This window comes from Bombina bombina, chromosome 1 (assembly GCF_027579735.1).
Source record: "Bombina bombina isolate aBomBom1 chromosome 1, aBomBom1.pri, whole genome shotgun sequence".
NCBI lineage: Eukaryota > Metazoa > Chordata > Amphibia > Anura > Bombinatoridae > Bombina > Bombina bombina.
The window spans coordinates 453,741,105-453,755,820 of NC_069499.1; the positions used below are offsets into that span (position 1 = coordinate 453,741,105).

Below are 14,716 nucleotides of genomic sequence, written 5' to 3' on the forward strand. Positions count from 1 at the left end.
TTGTTCTGTCCGCGGAACTGGGTGGATCACCCCCATTACTAAGAGGTCTTGCACACAGCGTAGAAATGCCTCTTTCTTTATTTGGTTTGCTGATAACCTTGAAAGATGAAATCTCCCTTGTGGAGGAGAAGCTTTGAAGTCCAGAAGATATCCCTGAGATATGATCTCCAACGCCCAGGGATCCTGGACATCTCTTGCCCAAGCCTGGGCGAAGAGAGATAGTCTGCCCCCCACTAGATCAGTTTCCGGATCGGGGGCCCTCTCTTCATGCTGTCTTAGGGGCAGAAGTAGGCTTTCTGGCCTGCTTGCCCTTGTTCCAGGGCTGGTTAGCTTTCCAGCGCTGTCTGTAACGAGCAACAGGTCCTTCCTGTTTTGGAGCGGAGGAAGTTGATGCTGCTCCTGCCTTGAAGTTACGAAAGGCACGAAAATTAGACTGTTTGGCCTTTGATTTGGCCCTGTCCTGAGGAAGAGTATGACCCTTACCTCCAGTAATGTCAGCAATAATTTCTTTCAAGCCGGGCCCGAATAAGGTCTGCCCTTTGAAAGGAATATTAAGCAATTTAGATTTAGAAGTCAAGTCAGCTGACCAGGATTTAAGCCATAGCGCTCTGCGCGCCTGGATGGCGAATCCGGAGTTCTTAGCCGTTAGTTTGGTTAAATGTACAACGGCATCAGAAACAAATGCATTAGCTAGCTTAAGTGCTTTAAGCTTGGCTATAATCTCATCCAATGGAGCTGTGCGAATGGCCTCTTCCAGAGACTCAAACCAGAATGCCGCAGCAGCAGTGACAGGCGCAATGCATGCAAGGGGCTGTAAGATAAAACCTTGTTGAACAAACATTTTCGTAAGGTAACCTTCTAATTTTTTATCCATTGGATCCGAAAAAGCACAACTATCCTCCACCGGGATAGTGGTACGTTTAGCTAAAGTAGAAACTGCTCCCTCCACCTTAGGGACAGTCTGCCATAAGTCTTGTGTGGTGGCGTCTATTGGAAACATTTTTCTAAATATCGGAGGAGGGGAAAAGGGCACACCGGGTCTATCCCACTCCTTGCTAATAATTTCTATAAGCCTTTTAGGTATAGGAAAAACGTCAGTACACACTGGTACCGCAAAGTATCTATCCAACCTACATATTTTCTCTGGAATTGCAACCGTGTTACAATCATTCAGAGCCGCTAATACCTCCCCTAGCAATACACAGAGGTTCTCAAGCTTAAATTTAAAATTAGAAATCTCTGAATCCGGTCTCCCTGGATCAGATCCGTCACCCACAGAATGAAGCTCTCCGTCCTCATGTTCTGCAAATTGTGACGCAGTATCAGACATGGCTCTCACATCATCAGCGCGCTCTGTCCTTAACCCAGAGCTATCGCGCTTGCCTCTTAATTCAGGCAATTTACATAATACCTCTGTCATAACAGCCATGTCTTGCAAAGTGATTTGTATGGGCCTCTCTGATGTACTTGGCGCCACAATATCACGAGCCTCCTGAGCGGGAGGCGAAGGTACTGACACGTGAGGAGAGTTAGTCGGCATAACTTCCCCCTCGTTGTCTGGTGATAATTTCTTTACAGATATAAATTGACTTTTATTCAAAGTGACATCAATACATTTAGTACACATATTTCTGTGGGGCTCCACACTGGCCTTCAAACATAGTGAACAAACAGATTCATCTGTGTCAGACATGTTTAAACAGACTAGCAATGAGACTAGCAAGCTTGGAAAATCCTTTCAAATAAGTTTACAAGCAATATAAAAAACGCTACTGCGCCTTTAAGAAGCACAAAAAATCGTCACAGTTGAAATAACAATGAACCAAATCAGTTATAGCAACCAAATTTTCACAGTAAATGTATTAAGTTAGCAAAGCATTGCACCCACTAGCAAATGGATGATTAACCCCTTAATACCCAAAAACGGATAATCAATTTAACAATTAACGTTTTTATCACAGTCAAACACACTGTCACAGGTCTGCTGTGACTGATTACCTCCCTCAAAATGAATTTTGAAGACCCCTGAGCTCTCTAGAGACGTCCTGGATCAAGGAGGAAGAAGCAGGAAGACTGTAACTGAATTTTTACTGCACAAAAAAGCGCTAAAATAGGCCCCTCCCACTCATATTACAACAGTGGGAAACCTCAGTTAACCGTTTCTATGTAGAAATAAACGACAGCCATGTGGAAAATCATGCCCCAAAAGATTTATCACCAAAGTACCTCACAAAAAACGAATAACATGCCAGTAAATGTTTTAAACATGCACTTTAAAAGTTAGGTAGTGTTATTAATAAGCCTGCTACCAGTCGCTTCTACTGCAGTTAAGGCTCATACATTACTTCAGTATTAACAGTATTTTCTTAGTCAAATTCCATTCCTTAGAAAATTACTTATTGTACATACATTCATCAGCCTGATACCAGTCGCTACTGCATTTAAGGCTGTACTTACATTGCATCGGTATCAGCAGTATTTTCTTAGTCAATTCCATTCCTTAGAAAAATAATTTACTGCACATACCTTGTTTGCAGGATTCCCCACACGCTATTCCCTTTCTGAAAGTTACCCCACTGCTCAGAATGTGCGAGAACAGCCAGTGGATCTTAGTTACTTCTGCTAAGATCATAGAAAACGCAGGCAGATTCTTCTTCCAAATACTGCCTGAGAACAAACAGCACACTCCGGTGCCATTTACAATAACAAACTTTTGGGTGAAGAAATAAACTAAGTATAAAAAACACCACAGACCTCTCACAACGTCCTATCTAGTTGAGTTGCAAGAGAATGACTGGATATGACATGTGAGGGGAGGAGCTATATAGCAGCTCTGCTTGGGTGATCCTCTTGCAACTTCCTGTTGGGAAGGGAATATATCCCATAAGTAATGGATGACCCGTGGACTGAATACACTTAACAAGAGAAAATATTTGTCCATTTTACACAATTTCTCTGGTGGTACCACAATAGAGTCACAGTCATCCAGAGTCGCTAAAAACCTCACGAAGTAACAGGCGGAGGCGTTCCAGCTTAAATCTAAAGGGCATGACGTCCGAGTCCATCTGAGGTAACACACTTCCCGATTCGGAAAGTTCTCCCTCAGACAGAAGTTCCCTGACCCCCAAATCAGATCCCTGTGAGGGTACATCGGAAATAGCCAACAAAGCATCAAGAGGACTCAGTATTTACATTGATTCCTGTCCTACTGCGTTTGCCCTGTAACACTGGCAACTTAGATAATAACTCTGTAAGGGTATTTGACATAACTGCAGCCATATCCTGCAGAGTAAATGAAGTAGACGCGGTTGAGGAACCCGGCGTTGCTTGGGTGGGCGTTAAAGGTTGTGACACTTGGGGAGAATTTGGCGGCATATCCTGATTCTCCTCAGACTGAGAATCATCCTTATGCACACTTTCTTTACATAAAATATGTTTTTTACATTGTAAGGCCCTTTCAGTACAAGTGGGGCACAAAGTAAGAGGGGGTCCACAATGGCATCTAAACACAAAGAACAAGGAATTTCCTCAGAATCAGACATGTTAAACCGACTAGCAATAGCAATAATAGTCGTTCTTAACCTTATTTGTTGACCTCTGAAGTCAAAATACAAACTCAAAAAATTTTTTAAGAAAAGTGTACTGCGCCTTTAAATAATAAAAGCGCAACAATTTTTCTGATCTCACAAAAAACGATTTTTGCAGCAATAAAAAAATCCTATTAGGCTCAAGTTAGCTAAATATTATTGCACAATTTGTTCAAGTAACACTTACAGCACCTTTATTGTATATAATAAGTTTTTAAACAATATCAGCCCCTGCACCTCGCCACAGCTCTGCTGTGGCGCATACCTGCCCCCCGGGTACTCAATTCAGTGAAAATGACGATCTGTTGATTGCAAATTAAACCTGGGCCCCACCGGAGCTAGGGCTTTGCTGCCTTATTGTCTAGCCCATATTGACTCACATATCACAGTATAGTATCAATATAAAATAAGGTAAATTCCAGTTCCACCATAAAACATATAGTGCCTACTGATTGCCCCTTCCCCGGCAGGAAATAATGTAAGTCTGTTCTGATATAACAAGTCTCCCCAGAAGTAAAGGACTGAACATACCTCAATGCTGCTTGTAGAATGACTCCGTTCTCCACACTGAAGATTTTCTTACACTACCTTCAGAAGCTCTGTGGGAACCAAAATGGATCTTAGATAACGTTTGCTAAGATCATCAACATCAGGGCAGAAAAAAATAATGTCTCCATTCCTCTTGGTAATCCAGACTGATGATTTCTCCCTGAGGAAAATAGTACTCACTGGCACCATTTTAAAATAAAAAAAGCTTCTTGATTGAAGACTCTAAACTAACACCTCACTTTACCTCTTCCTATTACTATACAGGCAAAGAGAATGACTGGGGGTGGAGGGAAGGGAGGAGCTATATACAGCTCTGCTGTGGTGCTCTTTGCCACTTCCTGTTAGTAGGAGGATAAATCCCACAAGTAAGGATGAAATCCGTGGACTCGTCATATCTTGTAGAAGAAATAAGATGCTCATACGTTATGTTTTACACACAGTCTATGGACTCCTTCAGAGAATTTCAGGTTAATGTTCATGTCTGTAATATTTTGTTACCAGACAAATCTATCTAGGCACACTGCTGCTTCAAAAGAAAATAGTACAATAGATTTAAAAAAAAAAAAATGATGTTTATATGTATAAATACATTTAAAAAAAAAAAAAACAAGTATATTTTAGTTTCTTATACCTGACCAGTACTTCCTTCTGAATAGTGCTGATCATACAACTGTTGCTGACATCTTTCTTGTTCCAAAGTTTCACTGATCAGGCGAGCAACCTCACTTTGAGTTCCTGGCTTCTCTCTTCCAATTAGAAATCTATATTTAAAGACAGAAGTTCTTGAGTAGCAAGTTAAACCTCTGGAAAAACTGCAATGTAAAAATTTTTAAAAAGAAAAAAAAAACACCAGTGAAGATATATACCTCCACACAGAAGTGCACTCTCACTCCAATGTCATCCACCAGGGTGCTAGCAATCAGTCATCCATTTAAAGCATGATGCAAGCATTCACTGGAATTTTCAAAATTTCACACACTCTGTGTATCGCAATCTTTTTGGGATAGCTCCCCTTCATCAGAAAAAAGCAAAGTGAACAATAGTGCTCAATTATGGATGTGCAATATGAGCTCCAGGGTTTTGACATAACCTGGCTGATGATGTTATCAGCAAATGGGGGTGTAGAGTTGCATCAGGAGATGTGGCTCAGCATCTTAGAACTTGTCAGCAAAGATAGAAATAAATATTGGAGGTATGGTAATTTGTGATATCCAATCAGAATTAATATATGTATTTTAGGGTTGATTATTAATACAATACAGGTATACCTCACTTTACAGCGCTTTGTGGAGCTAAAGGTTCAACCTCCAAGGATTTTGAAACAGTGCTGTAATCTTCGTGAGATTGCGAGAAAAGTGACTGCCACCATTTTGTTATGCATAGTTAACTCTGTTTACAGAATTACAGTGCAATCTGTGTCTCAGTGTTATAGTCTGGCAAATTTTACTTCAGTAATTGCCACTATTTTACAGGTACAGTATTTATTGAATACTGTGCTGTGCTAGTGTTAAACTAAACGTAGCACTATTGCACCCCTAATATATGTTAGTTCAAACATGTTTTCAAGCTTTTAAACGCACTGGCAAGTGAAAAAGCTAAAGCCTCCTTGTTTCACTTGAAGACTGTTTTCATTTTACAGCGGGGCTCCGGTCCCTAACCCGCTGTTATGAGCATATATGTTAATAAAGTGCAACTAACCTTCATTTACTATTTGATGAGCGGGGAACAACTGTAGTTTGAACATAAGCAAGCAGTTAGTGACAATCACTGTTCTGAATGAATTTGTAATTAGTTATATAGGTATGGAAATGAACATAGATATTTTATACACTTGGTTGCTAAGGCAACCCCTTAGGTGGGTCTACCTGTGGGAGGGGTTATAGGGTATATACTGAGCCCTATTACTTACTTTGCTATTGTCTGAGGAAGGCGAGCATTCCCTAAAATGTCATGATACATAAAAAAAAGTGTGTGAAATTTGAACATTAAAGGGAATGCTTGCCTCATGGTTTATATTTTTTTTTATAAATAATACATGTAATATATATATATACACATATACAGTATCACGCTATGTCTCTCCTTTGATGTCCCTCCTTTTTATACCTCCAGAGTACAGTTTGAAGTTTCTACTAGCTCCATTGAAGCACACTTCATACTACTGTGGGCAGCTCTTCCGACGCCTATTCCTTATCTCATAGGATTACGGTCTTGTCCGTAAGTACATTGATTGATTAAGTCGGGATATCCATTGTTTACTTTTGATTGGGACACTGGAACTTTCTTTTTGAATTGTATTTTTCACTTTTTGGTATCCATTAGAGTGTTTTATCTTTGTGTGAATACATGTAGATTTTTGTCCTTCTAAACTGGTACTTTATTTATTGAATTCCATTTATTGGTTTTGATTGCCATTTATTATTTTTATTAAGGATTACTAAGTGGTACATATCAGGCATGTTACAATATACAAAAATAGCCTGGAATACACTTACAATAAAAATATATAACATCTTTTCAAAAAAACAAAGAAAAAGCATATTAATTATCAAATGTCAGATTCCATAGTATAATGTCAGAAGGCCTTCTAGGTGATGAGAGGCCACTCTTGGACCCTATTGATTCTTGGGAAACTAAACATAAAGAAGGAAGAAGAAATATAGGGGGCACTTTTGGGACCCAGTGATTGGCTAAACCTCTGTTTTATATTTATGTAGGTAAAACATTATAAGCAGACTTGCATACAACAGAATATTATTGTGGATAGAAACCATTAAACTGTAATATCAGACATCAGCTATTTATGTAAGAGGTATATGGGCCTAGCCTACTAAGTAACTGGAAAGCACACAATGAATACATTTTAGACCCCTCACTAAATGTAATATAGCTTATAATAGATACGCATATTTTACAGACTATATGGTGTTACAGTAAACAGTAGAGTAAAACAGTAGAGGGTAAACAACTTGAGCTTTTTCAGAAAAGAGTGGTAGAAGATCTAACTGAACTTAACAGATTTAAGACAGGAAATGTATATAAGAATATAAACAAAAGAAGACACAAATTAACGAGAAAAGAGAAAGATGCATTGGTAGCTCTTGAAAAAAATGAGAACATCATTATTAAACGTGCGGACAAGGGCAGTAGTATTGTTGTCTGCGATAAGTCCTGGTATATAGCAGAAGCTAAGAGACAGCTAGAAGATCCTAATGTATACAAAAACGTTAGCTATAACCCACGTATTGACTTTCAAAAACAATTGTTTAAAATCCTCAATGAAGGTAAAAGAAATGGATTCAAAGATACATCTAGTTTTGATTATATGTTGAATTTCCAAGAACAGCTGTGTTCTATCATCTACCCAAGACACACAAAGGCCTAGACAATATTAAAGGAAGACCTATTGTGTCTGGTAATGGCTCTTTGTTAGAACATGTGTCTGAATGGGTAGATGATATACTACAGCCATATGTTCTTTCCCTCACTAGCTATGTTAGAGACACCATGCATATAGTAAATATCTTCAATGACTGTGAGTGGAAAGAAAGTTATAGCTGGCTCACAATAGATGCTATTTCGTTGTACTCTTCAATCCCCCATTCTATAGGGCTACAGGCTATTGAATATTATCTAGATAAAGACAACAAACTAGAGGATGCCTTTAAGAAATATGTGTTAAAAATTATTAAATTTTTGCTTGAACATAATAGCTTTACATTTGAGAATGATCACTATATACAAAAACAAGGAACTGCGATGGGGGCGAAGTTTGCGCCCTCATACGCAAATCTAGTTATGGGTTGGCTGGAGGAAATATTCATATACAGTGACACTAATCCTTTCCATGAATGCATAATTTACTATAAGAGATTTATAGATGATCTTGTGTTGATATGGGAAGCAAACGAGAATACAGCAAATGAATTCCTTAATTATCTTAACACTAATCAAATGGGTCTGAGTTTCACAAAAAAGAGTGGAATAAAACAAAAATAAACTTCCTTGATATTACGCTGTTAGGTGAAGCTGTGCATAATTGTGTAAATACCACTTTATATTGTAAACCCATTGCTGGTAATGCATTACTGTATGCTACCAGTAGTCATCCAAAACATGTCTTTAAAGGCATCATTAAGGGACAAATGATGCGAGTTAAACGTAACTGCTCTAAAAACACTGATTATGTCAGAGAATGTACTGAATTAGTGAATCGTTTTACAGCTAGAGGTTACCACAAAAATGAGGTGCTTAAAATCAAAAGTGAAGTAGATAAATATAAGAGAGAAGATCTATTGCAAAACAAAAAAGAGAAAAGAACAGATGACAGACCTACATTCATCACTAAATATTCTAATCAGTACATATGTAGCATTGTGAAAAAATATCTCCCTATTCTTTATGTAGATGAAACTTTAAAAGAGATTATTGGAGATGGATGTAGATTTGTTTACACTAAAAATAACACCTTAGCTAACACTTTTTCACCAAGCATGTTAAGAAATACTCAAGTACATACTAATCCTAGTTCTTGGCTCCAACATAATGGTAGCTTTAAGTGTGGCAGCAGTAGCTGTAAAGCATGTAAGTTTCATAATGTAACGAGCACATTTACTTCATATGCAACTGGAGAAACCTTTAACATACAGGGTTGCTTGAATTGCAGCTTTTCTTATGTTATATATCTGGTAGAATGGTAGTCAATACGTAGGACTCACCACTCGTGATGTGAGAACTCGTATTAGAGAGCATCTAGGGGATATTAGAAATAAAATCCGCTGCTCTGAACTAAGCAGACATTTTATAGAGATCCATGATCAATCAGTAAAATTCTTTAGCTGGAACATAATGGAAGCTATAAAAACTCCTATAAGAGGAGGAAATAGGTTTTAGATTCTAGGAAGACAAGAGGTATATTGGATATTCAGACTCAGAACTCAGGTCCCAGATGGGTTTAATTCTGAGTTTGACCTTATACATTTCTGGGAATAATGATACCTTATATCTATACCTAAATCCTATATTGTCTATAAACATATTTTTTCCTTTACCCCAGTTATAGTCAGTACCGTTAAAATACATATTTTGATACTTTTTATCATGTTCCTTCACTGATTTGGAGTACATGCTCTTTTTTAGCAACAATGTCAGCTATAAGTAGTTTAGGACTGTTTAATATGCAACCATTGCCTCCATAGTGTATTTAAAATAATTGAATGTGGTTAAAAACATAATTTATGCTTACCTGATAAATTTATTTCTCTTGTAGTGTATCCAGTCCACGGATCATCCATTACTTATGGGATATTCTCCTTCCCAACAGGAAGTTGCAAAAGGATCACCCACAGCAGAGCTGCTATATAGCTCCTCCCCTAACTGCCATATCCAGTCATTCGACCGAAACAAACAGAGAAAGGAGAAACCATAGGGTGCAGTGGTGACTGTAGTTTAATTAAATTTTAGACCTGCCTTAAAAGGACAGGGCGGGCCGTGGACTGGATACACTACAAGAGAAATAAATTTATCAGGTAAGCATAAATTATGTTTTCTCTTGTTAAGTGTATCCAGTCCACGGATCATCCATTACTTATGGGATACCAATACCAAAGCTAAAGTACACGGATGATGGGAGGGACAAGGCAGGGATTATGCGGAAGGAACCACTGCCTGAAGAACCTTTCTCCCAAAAACAGCCTCCGAAGAAGCAAAAGTATCAAATTTGTAAAAATTTGAAAAAGTGTGAAGCGAAGACCAAGTCGCGGCCTTGCAAATCTGTTCAACAGAGGCCTCAATTTTAAAGGCCCAGGTGGAAGCCACAGCTCTAGTAGAATGAGCTGTAATTCTTTCAGGGGGCTGCTGTCCAGCAGTCTCATAGGCTAGGCGTATAATACTCCGAAGCCAAAAGGAAAGAGAGGTAGCCGAAGCTTTTTGACCTCTCCTCTGTCCAGAATAAACGACAAACAGGGAAGATGTTTGACGAAAATCTTTAGTAGCTTGTAAGTAAAACTTCAAGGCACGGACTACGTCCAGATTATGTAAAAGACGTTCCTTCTTTGAAGAAGGATTAGGACACAATGATGGAACAACAATCTCTTGATTGATATTCTTGTTAGAAACCACCTTAGGTAAAAACCCAGGTTTGTTACGCAGAACTACCTTATCTGCATGAAAAATCAGATAAGGAGAATCACATTGTAAGGCAGATAGCTCAGAGACTCTACGAGCCGAGGAAATAGCCATCAAAAACAGAACTTTCCAAGATAAAAGCTTAATATCCATGGAATGAAGGGGTTCAAACGGAACTCCTTGAAGAACTTTAAGAAACAAGTTTAAGCTCCATGGGGGAGCAACAGGTTTAAACACAGGCTTAATTCTAACCAAAGCCTGACAAAATGCCTGGACGTCTGGAACTTCTGCCAGACGCTTGTGCAAAAGAATAGACAGAGCAGAAATCTGTCCCTTTAAGGAACTAGCTGATAATCCTTTGTCCAAACCCTCTTGGAGAAAGGACAATATCCTAGGAATCATAACCTTACTCCATGAGTAATTCTTGGATTCACACCAGTAAAGATATGTACGCCATATCTTGTGATAGATTTTCCTGGTAACAGGCTTTCGTGCCTGTATTAAGGTATCAATGACTGACTCGGAGAAGCCACGCTTTGATAGAATCAAGCGTTCAATCTCCATGCAGTCAGTCTCAGAGAAATTAGATTTGGATGATTGAAAGGACCTTGTATTAGAAGGTCCTGTCTTAGAGGCAGAGTCCATGGTGGAAAGGATGACATGTCCACTAGGTCTGCATACCAGGTCCTGCGTGGCCATGCAGGCGCTATTAGAATCACCGATGCTCTCTCCTGTTTGATTTTGGCAATCAGTCGAGGGAGCAGAGGAAACGGTGGAAACACATAAGCCAGGTTGAAGAACCAAGGAGCTGCTAGAGCATCTATCAGCGTCGCTTCTGGGTCCCTGGACCTGGATCCGTAACAAGGAAGCTTGGCGCTCTGGCGAGACGCCATGAGATCCAACTCTGGTTTGCCCCAACGAATAATCAATTGAGCAAACACCTCCGGATGGAGTTCCCACTCCCCCGGGTGAAAAGTCTGACGACTTAGAAAATCCGCCTCCCAGTTCTCCAAGCCTGGGATATGGATTGCGGACAGGTGGCAAGAGTGAGTCTCTGCCCAGCGAATTATTTTTGAGACTTCTAACATCGCTAGGGAACTCCTGGTTCCCCCTTGATGGTTGATGTAAGCCACAGTCGTGATATTGTCCGACTGTAATCTGATGAACCTCAGTGTTGCTAACTGAGGCCAAATGAATATCGCTCTTAATTCCAGAATGTTTATCAGAAGGAGTGCCTCCTCCTGAGTCCACAAGCCCTGAGCCTTCAGGGAGTTCCAGACTGAACCCCAGCCCAGGCGGCTGACATCTGTCGTTACTATTGTCCAATCTGGCCTGCGAAAGGTCATACCCTCGGACAGGTGGACCCGAGACAACCACCAGAGAAGAGAATCTCTGGTCTCTTGATCCAGATTTAGCAGAGGGGACAAATCTGTGTAATCCCCATTCCACTGACTTAGCATGCATAATTGCAGCGGTCTGAGATGTAGGCGCGCAAATGGCACTATGTCCATTGCCGCTACCATTAAGCCGATCACCTCCATACACTGAGCCACCTAAGGGCGCGGAATGGAATGAAGAATACGGCAAGCATTTAGAAGCTTTGATAACCTGGACTCCGTCAGGTACATTTTCATCTCTACAGAATCTATAAGAGTCCCTAAGAAGGAGACTCTTGTGAGTGGGGATAGAGAACTCTTTTCCTCGTTCACTTTCCACCCGTGCGATCTCAGAAATGCCAGAACTATCTCTGTATGAGACTTGGCAATTTGAAAGCTTGACGCCTGTATCAGGATGTCGTCTAGATACGGAGCCACCGCTATGCCTCGCGGTCTTAGAACCGCCAGAAGTGAGCCCAGAACCTTCGTAAAGATTCTCGGGGCTGTAGCCAACCCGAAGGGAAGAGCTACAAATTGGTAATGCCTGTCTAGAAAGGCAGACCTTAGGAACCGATGATGATCTTTGTGAATCGGTATGTGAAGGTAGGCATCCTTTAAGTCCACTGTGGTCATGTACTGACCTTCTTGGATCATGGGTAGGATGGTCCGAATAGTTTCCATTTTGAAAGATGGAACTCTGAGGAATTTGTTTAAGATCTTTAGATCCAAAATTGGTCTGAAGGTTCCCTCTGTTTTGGGAACCACAAACAGATTTGAATAAAAACCCCGTCCTTGTTCCGTCCGCGGAACTGGATGGATCACTCCCATTACTAGGAGGTCTTGCACACAGCGTAGGAATGCCTCTTTCTTTATCTGACTTGCAGATAACCTTGAAAGATGAAATCTCCCTTGTGGAGGGGAAGCTTTGAAGTCCAGAAGATATCCCTGAGATATGATCTCCAACGCCCAGGGATCCTGAACATCTCTTGCCCACGCCTGGGCGAAGAGAAAAAGTCTGCCCCCTACTAGATCCGTCGCCGGATAGGGGGCCGTTCCTTCATGCTGTCTTAGAGGCAGCAGCAGGCTTTCTGGCCTGCTTGCCTTTGTTCCAGGACTGGTTAGGTTTCCAGGCCTGCTTAGATTGAGAAAAAGTTCCCTCTTGTCTTGAAGCGGAGGAAGTTGATGCTGCACCTGCCTTGGAATTTCGAAAGGCACGAAAATTAGACTGTTTGGCCTTTGATTTGGCCCTGTCCTGAGGAAGGGTATGACCCTTACCTCCAGTAATGTTAGCAATAATTTCTTTCAAACCAGGCCCGAATAAGGTCTGCCCCTTGAAAGGAATGTTGAGTAATTTAGACTTTGAAGTCACATCAGCTGACCAGGATTTGAGCCATAGCGCCCTACGCGCCTGGATGGCGAATCCGGAATTCTTAGCCGTTAGTTTAGTCAAATGAACAATGGCATCAGAAACAAATGAGTTAGCTAGCTTAAGAGTTCTAAGCTTGTCAACAATTTCAGTCAATGGAGCTGTATGGATGGCCTCTTCCAGGGCCTCAAACCAGAATGCCGCCGCAGCAGTGACATGCGCAATGCATGCAAGGGGCTGTAAAATAAAACCTTGTTGAATAAACATTTTCTTAAGGTAACCCTCTAATTTTTTATCCATTGGATCTGAAAAAGCACAACTGTCCTCAACCGGGATAGTGGTACGCTTTGCTAAAGTAGAAACTGCTCCCTCCACCTTAGGGACAGTCTGCCATAAGTCCCGTGTAGTGGCATCTATTGGAAACATTTTTCTAAATATAGGAGGTGGGGAAAAGGGCACACCGGGCCTATCCCACTCCTTACTAATAATTTCTGTAAGCCTTTTAGGTATTGGAAAAACATCAGTACTCACCGGCACTGCATAGTATTTATCCAGCCTACACAATTTCTCTGGCACTGCAATTGTGTCACAGTAATTCAGAGCAGCTAATACCTCCCCAAGCAATACACGGAGGTTCTCAAGCTTAAATTTAAAATTAGAAATCTCTGAATCAGGCCTCCCCGAATCAGAGACGTCACCCACAGACTGAAGCTCTCCGTCCTCAGGTTCTGCATATTGTGACGCAGTATCAGACATGGCTCTTACAGCATCTACGCGCTCTGTATCTCGTCTAACCCCAGAGCTATCGCGCTTGCCTCTCAATTCAGGCAATCTGGATAATACCTCTGACAGGGTATTATTCATGATTGCAGCCATGTCCTGCAAAGTAATCGCTATGGGTGTCCCTGATGTACTTGGCGCCATATTAGCGTGCATCCCTTGAGCGGGAGGCGAAGGGTCCGACACGTGGGGAGAGTTAGTCGGCATAACTTCCCCCCTCGACAGACCCCTCTGGTGACAATTCTTTTATAGATAAAGACTGATCTTTACTGTTTAAGGTTAAATCAATACATTTAGTACACATTCTCCTATGGGGCTCCACCATGGCTTTTAAACATAATGAACAAGTATCCTCTGTTTCAGACATGTTTGTACAGACTAGCAATGAGACTAGCAAGCTTGGAAAACACTTTAAACCAAGTTAACAAGCAATATAAAAAACGTTACTGTGCCTTTAAGAGAAACAGATTTTGACAAAATTTGAAATAACAGTGAAAAAAGGCAGTTACACTAACAAAATTTTTACAGTGTATGTAACAAGTCAGCAGAGCATTGCACCCACTTGCAAATGGATGATTAACCCCTTAATAACAAAAACAGAATAATAAATGACAAAAACGTTTTTTAAACACAGTCACAACAACTGCCACAGTCTACTGTGATTGTTACCCTCCTCAAACACGACTTTGAAGCCTTTTGAGCCCTTCAGAGATGTCCTGTATCATGCAGAGGGAAGCTGAATGTCTCTGTCAGTATTTTTAGCTGCACAGAAAAGCACTAAAATAGGCCCTTCCCACTCATATTGCAACAGTGGAAAGCTTCAGGAAACTGTCTCTAGGCAGAAATCAAACCAGCCATGTGGAAAAAAACTAGGCCCCAATAAGTTTTGTCACCAAACATATATAAAAACGATTAACATGCCAGCAAACGTT

At 40.6% G+C, this 14,716-nt stretch overlaps 1 protein-coding gene across 3 annotated transcripts in view; it reads right to left on the minus strand.

The window, feature by feature from the left end:
• The window catches only part of LOC128645441 (neurabin-1), an 824,161-nt gene that overhangs the window by 553,545 nt on the left and 255,900 nt on the right, over window positions 1-14,716 (minus strand). For all 3 annotated transcript variants that reach the window (XM_053698450.1, XM_053698449.1, XM_053698448.1), the window contains exon 6: window positions 4,768-4,897. In XM_053698450.1, the coding sequence (XP_053554425.1) occupies window positions 4,768-4,897 (130 nt within the window). The remainder of the gene's footprint in view (window positions 1-4,767; window positions 4,898-14,716) is intronic.